Genomic DNA, 8301 nt, shown 5'->3' on the forward strand with positions numbered 1-8301 from the left:
CCAACGACCCGTATACTTCGTCAGAGAGGTACTCACTGACCCCAAGGTCTGGTACCCCAGGTGCAAAAACTTCTATACACCTGCTGATGGCGACCCGGAAGCTCTTGCACCACTTCACCGACCACGGAGTCATGGTCATCACTTCATACTCACTCGAAGACATCGTCCGCAACCGTGAGGCCGTGGGACGGATCTCCAAGTGGGCACTTGAACTCATGGGCCACGACATCAGGTATATCCCCTGTACCCCTATTAAGTCTCAGGCTCTCACAGATTTTGTCGCTGAATGGACGGAGGTCCAGCTACCGACCCCAGACGTCACCCATGAGCACTGGCGATGTACTTCGATGGGTCCGTCATGGTGCCTGGCTCAGGGGCTAGAGTGGTTCTGAACTCCCCAGATGGGAGTAGGCTTCGCTACGCCATTTGCCTCCACTTTTCAGCCTCCAACAATGCCACGAAGTACGAGGCCCTCATCAACGGACTACGCATCGCCATTGACCTTGGCGCTACACGACTCTACGTTCACGGTAATTCGGAGTTAGTCGTTGACTAGGTCATGAAGGAGTCCTCCTGCAAAAGCCCCCTCATGGCGGCATACTGCCAAAAGGTGCGCAAGCTTGAGGATAAATTCTAGGGGATCGAGCTACATCACGCCCCCCCAAAAGGACAACGATGCCACTGATTTTCTTGCAAAATTGGCCGCTAGGCGGGATCTGTATCCGATTAGGGTCTTCATCAACGACCTTCATGAGCTGTCCGCCCGCATCCTAGAAGGCCCAATCTAGACACACCTAGACGCCAACCCGGCGCTCAGGGGCTCCGACCCCGATGCCAAACCGGTGCTCGGGTGCTCCGACCCCAGTGCCTCCATGATGACATCGCCCGCCGATGGCGTCGTGTTGGCACTCGATCAAACCGGCTAGCGAGCACCGCTGCTCGCCTACCTCCTCGAGGTGGTTCTCGCACCCGAAAGGACTGAAGCTCGACAGATCGCTCGACGTGCCAAGACGTTCATCGCCATCAGTGATGAACTCTACAAGCAAAGTCCATCAAGGGTACTCATGAAGTGCACCCCTACCAACCAAGGGAAACAGCACCTCCTCGAGGTCCATGCCGAAATCTGCGGACATCACGCGGCCCCGAGATCGCTGGTTAGAAAAGCCTTTCGCCAAGGTTTTTATTGGCCCACCGCACTATGAGATGCAGAGGAGGTCATCCGCAGGTGTGAGGGATGCCAGTTCTACGCTCAACAAACTCATTTGCCAGCATAGGAGCTCCAAACCATCCCCATCACCTGGCCGTTCGTGGTCTGGGGCCTCGACATGGTAGGACCCCTCAAAAAGGGCCTAGGCGGCTTCACTCACCTACTCGTGATGGTTGACAAGTTCACCAAGTGGATAGAGGCCAAGCCCATCACCAACAACCGCTCAGAGGAGGCAGTCAAGTTCTTCCTCGACATCATCTACCGGTTCGGCGTTCCTAACTGTATCATCATGGACCACGGAACTAACTTCACCGGGAAGAAGTTCCTGGACTTCAGTGATGGGTACGGCATCAGGATCGACTGGGCCTCGGTCGAACATCTGCGTACTAACGGTCAGGTCGAGCATGCCAATGGCATGGTCCTCTAAGGACTTAAGCCACGCATGTTCGACCGACTCAACAAGTACGCTGGGTGATGGGTTGTAGAGGTCCCACTGATCCTCTGAAGCCTGAGAATGACCCTAAACCGATCTATAGGGTTCACACCCTTCTTCCTGGCCTATGGAGCTGAAGCAGTACTGCCCTCCAACATCGACCACGGTGCCCCAAGAGTGAAGGCCTTCGACCGTGACCGGGCCACGGAGGCTCAACAAGACGTAGTCGACCTGCTCAAGGAGGCCCGTGAGACGACCGTCATCCGCTTTGCTCGCTACCAGCAGACTCTTCGCAGGTACCACGAGAGGAAAATCACAGGAAGGATCCTCAAGGTTAGAGACCTCGTGCTTCGAAGGACCCAGTCGACCAAGGAGAAGCACAAACTCTCTCCGCCATGGGAATTACCCTATACGGTGACCGAAGTGATCCAATCAGGCGCCTACCGACTGAAGGACGACAACAGCGACGTTCTCACCACACTTGGAACATCAAACTGTTACATCGTTTCTTCCCCTAAATTTTGGTCTTTACCATTTTTTCATTCAACGTTCGCTCCTACAAAGCCCGGGTCGCTCAGGGGCTCCACGGGGGTGCGATACCACCTCTCTCTTTTTTACTATCATATGGTAAATACATTTTTACCCAAACAAAAGGATAGTCCATTCCTTTAATTATCTTACGTAACTTTGCTTCAATATTCTGACCGATCGCACCCCACCTCTACCTATGGTTACGAGCAGCTGAGCCTCACGAGCCACGCCCAGGCTCTTAAGGTTGCAGCCTACGGGATGAACGGGCAGGTGCAAAAAAGAAAGAATAAAAACAAAGCTATGCTAAGGTAAAAACAAGGAACGGACGGGACAAACTTCCCCGAACGAAGTAATTCATCACAAAACAAAAATTAATGTATTCGTCAAAACAACTGTTCACACGGGGGCTCCCCCATGAACTTAAACTATTACATCTGCTGGCTACTTCTACTGTGGCCACCCGGTGGCATCGGCTAATGACACGACCAGTGAATTTAAAGGCTGCTCGCCCTCTGACGGGGCAACGCTCGGCTCGGACGGTGCTTTCGACCCGACCTCTACTCCATCCATAGGTTGGGTGACATCTTCTTGACGCATGCCTTCAGCCATGCTCGCACAGCGAGCCTCCATCACCCACTACGCGAAGACTTGCTTAGCCACCAAACTGTGCATGTGGCAGCAAGCTTTCCCCGAGCGCATAGATAGCGTCCGCGCTCTAGTCGTTGGCGTACCCTCTGCAGATGGCAGCAAAGTCTAGGTCTAGGTGTCTTCCAGAGGCAGTCACCAAGTACCGCAATAAGTTCATAAGTTCATGGGCATCATCCAAGAGCGTTTATTGTCACCGAACATAACCAACACCGCAAGGGCCCTGCCCAGTTTCGCTCCCTCGACTTCGGCGAGTGCAACGGGTACCTCAAGGGCATCGCACCCATAGATGCTCAATAGAAGAGCATGGAGCTCTAGACTTTCCCATACAAATGGAGCAGCTCCTGGACAGGGACACTACCTGCCAAAGTATGACCGCCATAGCTGGAGGATGTATCTGATATCTCATCAAACTTTATGAACTAGCCGACCTGAGCAGCTGCAGGGCTGAAACCCCCCACCGGCGCTGTCCCGAGCGGCTTCATCTCCGATAAAGCTCGCCCGGTGAAGATCCACCGAAAAAAATCCACGTGCAGCTCCATCCCAAGGAAGGCCTCGGAGACGGTGATGAAGCCGGCAATGTACAGCACCCTAGTCGGATTGAGGTGTTGTAGCTCCAGGCCCCACTCATTGAGGAGCCCGCGTAAGAACCAGTGCGTGGGGTATCCTAGCCCGTGCTCGTGGAAGGCGAGGAAGGAGACGACCTCGCCGGCCCAAGGACGTGGAAAATCCTCCCCCACAGGAGCCCTCCACTACACCACCTCCTTCGGCGGCGGCACCCCCTTCTCGGCGAAGGCAGCCAGCACCGACTCGCTGACAACGGATGACCTCCAGCTCGACATCTGTGAGTTTTCTCCTCTCCCTTGCTCTCCCCTTTTTCTCCTAGGAACCGCTGCGGCACACGAACGCTCCTAGCGAGAAGGAAGAAGGAGGAAAGGCGACAGTTGGGGGATAGGCGAAGGAATGGGACGAAAGCCCTCACCCTTCCCCTATTTAAGGAGAAGGCGTAGCAGTTGGGGAAAGACGAGGGATTGGGGTAAGAAACCCTCTCCCTTCCCCCATTCAATGCGGATGGGATACAATGGGACGTGCCCTGACCGATGGGACACGCCCTGCCCGACGAGACGGTGCCTGGTCAGATGGGACATGGCCTGGGCATGGCCCACCACTGCCGCATGCCAGGCATGGGAAACAAGGCGCAACCACGTGCAGGTGGCCCTCCGCCTTCCCAAGCAAGACTTGGAAGGGCCCAACGACGGGATCTCCGCCCAGGAGAGACCAATAGGCTTCCTGAGTCGATCGGATAGCTCAGGCAAACGCCGATAGACAGGTAAGGAGCAGAGGGACGCCCCATGTGGGCCATGCTGACTCTGTCATGAATGACGAGCGTGGATCCTAGTCGAACATATCCGATAGGAGCTCCTCAAACCCCGTCACTCGAGTCATCAAGGTAACATTACCAAACCCCACTATTTCTTTATATATGATCATTCATACATATGATGTCATTCATACATTCATACACATTCACACATTCATCCATGCACGCATTCATTCATCCCATACATCTAAAACATCGCATATGCAGTTAAATGCATCACAACGCTCTGTATTGCGTCACGAAGCAGCAATTGCCTCATTCAAGATGGGCAACGACCGATCGGGGTTTGAAGGCCGGCCCACGAAGGGCTCGAGGCCGCCCCGCGTCAAACAGAGCTAGGGGAGAAAACACAGATGAGCCCCGAGCAGTCCTCGCCTAGTCAACTTCGAAGCAGACAAGGTCATCTCAACCTTCTCGTTCGATCCTAACCTCGAGCTATGCCCACAGAATCTCCATCGAGGGGAGGCCAATGGGCCACCTGGGTCGGTTTCCAGAATGACCCAGGCATCTGTCGGGACGCGGCTTAAGGAGCAGTGGAATGGCACATGAGGGCTATGCCGATCCCGTCACGAACGATGGACCCAGATTTCACTCGAACGTGCCCGTTAGCGAGCTCACCGAGCACGTCACTCGAGCCATCAAGGCAAGCGACATTAGCTCAGCCCCTCCAGTTGCAGAAACCGTGGACGAGGTAATGCACGAAACTCAACCAACCCCTTCCAAGCCCAACGGGCTCAGGGGCTCGAGACGCCCAACACCTTGGCATGACCTCGGCTGCACCTGGATCCACGACTCTGACTCGCCCGATCCCTTGGCGTGCCTGATGCCTAGATCCGGGACCCTGACTCGCCCGATCCCTCAGCACGACCGATGTCTGGATCCGCGACTCTGACTCGCTCGATCCCTCGGCACGCTCGACGTTTGGATCCATGACTCCGACTCGCCCGATCCCTCGGCACGCCCAACGCCTGGGTCCGCGAGTCCATCTCACCCGACCCTCGGTTGCGCCCGACGCCTGGATCCATGACTCCAACTCACCCGATCCCTCGTTACGCCCAGCGCCCAGATCCACGACTCCGACTCGCCCGATCCCTCGTTGCGCCCGACGCCTGGGTTCGCGAATCCGTCTCGCCCAATCCCTCGGCTGTCCCTCGGCGCGCCCGACGCCTAGGTCCGTGAGTCTGTCTCGCCCGATCCCTCGGCTACGCCCGACGCCTGGGTCCGCGACTCCGTCTCGCTCGATCCCTCGGCTACGCCCGACGCCTGGATCTATGACTCCGACTAGCCCGATCCCTCGTTGTGCCCAGCGTCCAGATCCGCGACTCCAACTCGTCCAATCCCTCGTTGCGCCCAGCGCCTGGATCCGTGACTTCGACTCGCCCGATCCCTCCTTGCGCCTTATGCCTGGGTCCGCAAGTCCCTTGGCACGCCCGGCGCCCTGGTGGACGAGTCTGTCTCGCCCGATCCCTCGGCTATCCCTTGGCTGCGCCCGACGCCTAGATCGACGAGTCCGTCTTCCCTGATCCCTCGACTGTCCCTCGGCTGCGTCCAACGCCAGGATCCACGACTCTGACTCGCTCGATCCCTCATTGCGCCCAGCGCCCAGATCCATGACTCCAACTTGCCCGATCCCTCATTGCGCCCAGCACCTGGATCTGCGACTCTGACTCGCCCGATCCCTCATTGCGCCCGACGCATGGGTCCGCGAGTCCGTCTCGCCCGATCCCTCGGCTGTCCCTCGGCTGCGCCCAATGCCAAGATCCGTGACTCCACTCACTCGATCCCTCGTTGCGCCCAGCGCCCGGATCCACGACTCCGACTTGCCCGATCCCTCATTGCGCCCAGCGCCTGGATCCATGACTCCGACTCGCCCGATCCCTCATTGCGCCCGACACTTGGGTCCGTGAGTCCATCTCGCACGATCCCTCGGCTGTCCCTCGATGCGCTCGGCGCCCTGGTTGACGACATCTCGCCGAATCCCTCGGCACGCCCGACGCCCTGGTTGACGACTCCGTCTCGCCCGGTCCCTCGGCCGCAAGCATACACCGAGGACCACGCTCTTGGAAACGATGGGTCAGAAACTGGAAAGATGAGGCTATACCCACCAAGGTGCACACGCATGCGCCCGCTGACAAAACCCCCCAGGCGATTCTGCCCGAATCACCCGGGGGCTCGGGGGCTACACCCGTGGGTACGCTCGCGCACACCCGTTGTCGAAACAAAAAATTCCCCCGCTGGCAACACAAAACCCCCCTGGACAATTCTACCCGAATCACCTAGGGGCTCGGGGGCTACACCCGCTGTCAAGACAAAAATCCCCCAAACGATTCTATCCGAATCACCCGAGGGCTCGGGGGCTCTGGTTGGATTCATAAACACGGGGTCCCTCATGGACCTGCTTTCCAGCAAAGGCTCGGCCCGACAGACGATGTTACGAACGACACGCAACTCCTGGGCTGGCCCAAAAAACCTAACGACAGGCTAGAAGGGCGATGCAGTCTCCGACCGGAAGGCCTGGCCAAGGAGGAACGGCGCTCGCTCACCTCCGACTCCGGCCCGCCTCTCCGATCGGAAGGCCTGGCCAAGGAGGAACGACGCTCGCTTCCGACTCCAGCCCGCCTCTCCGACCGAAAGGCCTGGCTGAGGAGGAACGACGCTCGCTTCCGACTCCGACCCGCGTCTCCGACCGGGGACGCACAGAATCTCTGCTCACAGCTCTTCTCCGACTGGCGCAGTCGAAGCCGACTGGGACCAACCGACCGGGGACACCCGCTCGGTGAGGACCCAGGAAATGGGCAGAGCAAGTAAGGTAGGACGCTCACTCAACCGCAATACCAAGGGCCGTACCTTGTGCACCACAGTACCGACAGAGCATGTCAGAATAGTGCCCTACCACTTTCCAGGCATGTCAGAACCCAAGCAGTGTTGTGGGCGCCGACGTTTTCCCTACAGTGTTGTGGGCGCCATCACTTCCCGTGCCAGGCGAACACGGTAAACCCCCCCACATGCCCATGAGCATCAACAGTATGGTAGGCGCCGACATCTGCCCTACCAGAAGAAGACGGCGGAACCTCCCACATGCGTCTGACATCAACAGTGTTATGGGCGCCTACAATTACCTTGTACCCGACGGCGTGGGCAATAAGACTTAGTAGCATACGTACTCTCTCTCTGTCTCCTGTAAGGCCGTCCCCTTCATCTATAAAAGAGGATACGCTCTCTCCCAAGGATCCATCGACAACAACTCCAAGGACTCTCGAACAATTCGAACAACCAACGATTGATTCACCCTCTGCTAGCTTTAGACACTCTAAAGCTACACAGAGCACACGCTCGAATACTTAGCGCACGTAGGAGCTCCCGTCCAGAGTCTGACCGGACCTCTTGCACCCCCATCTTACTCCCTTCCGTTTGTAACCCCACAACAAACTTCGAGCACCTGGGCTCAGGAATAAAGTCATCGACCGACTCAAACTGGACGTAGGACACGTTGCCTGAACCAGTATAAACCCTGTATCATTGATTGCTAGGCCACATCCTATCACAACATACGACAAAACTACGAATATTTACGTGTTGATCACTCTCAACACCGACGCTAACTTTCACCTATCCTCATCATGCATGCATCTCTTGCGCAGAGCAACTGCAGCATGCAGAGAACTGGTAGTAGTAGCTAGACAAAATGAAACCATGTGTCCATGCATGCCAAGCTGTAGCTGCTGCCTGTTGATCGAGATCATCGGCCACAAGCTATAGCCACACACTTCTTTGCTTCTGACTTCTGAATGTTGACATCACCTGTAAAAAAAAGGCACGTAGCTAATGCAATAACTTTAATTCTAAAGAAGAATGACCAAATTGTTTTTTTTCAAAAAAGGAAAAAATTAAGGACCAATCAAATAAAACTAAAGGCATTATGCGATGGAGAGAGATGGATCACTTTTGAGCCTAGCGCAAGCGCAAGCGCACGCGTAGAAGCCAGCAGTGTACAGTCACCGTACACAGTACACACGCTCGCGTCTGGGTCCGGGGCCGGGGCACGTACTGAAACTGAAAGCAGCAGCAGCAGCGAGCGAGCAGCCGATGCCATTTACGCGGACG

At 56.5% G+C, this 8301-nt stretch overlaps 1 protein-coding gene across 1 annotated transcript; it reads left to right on the forward strand.

The window, feature by feature from the left end:
• Positions 1 to 1376: 1376 nt before the first annotated feature.
• On the forward strand, positions 1377 to 7877 carry LOC136470790 (uncharacterized). The gene is made up of 3 exons (XM_066468520.1): positions 1377 to 1488; positions 1744 to 1973; positions 7839 to 7877. The coding sequence occupies exons 1-3, from the start codon at positions 1377 to 1379 to the stop codon at positions 7875 to 7877; spliced, it is 381 nt and encodes a 126-aa protein (XP_066324617.1).
• Positions 7878 to 8301: the final 424 nt, after the last annotated feature.

This window comes from Miscanthus floridulus, chromosome 8 (genome assembly GCF_019320115.1).
Source record: "Miscanthus floridulus cultivar M001 chromosome 8, ASM1932011v1, whole genome shotgun sequence".
Taxonomy (NCBI): domain Eukaryota; kingdom Viridiplantae; phylum Streptophyta; class Magnoliopsida; order Poales; family Poaceae; genus Miscanthus; species Miscanthus floridulus.

Excerpts from the sequence above, each read along its gene's own strand:
- LOC136470790 (XM_066468520.1), top strand. The coding sequence starts at position 1,377 with ATGGTTGACAAGTTCACCAAGTGGATAGAGGCCAAGCCCATCACCAAC. Across the intron at positions 1,489-1,743 it reads CCGGTTCGGCGTTCCTAACT|GGTTCACACCCTTCTTCCTG; the intron begins GTATCATCATGG and ends ACCGATCTATAG. Across the intron at positions 1,974-7,838 it reads TCACAGGAAGGATCCTCAAG|AGCAACTGCAGCATGCAGAG; the intron begins GTTAGAGACCTC and ends TCTCTTGCGCAG.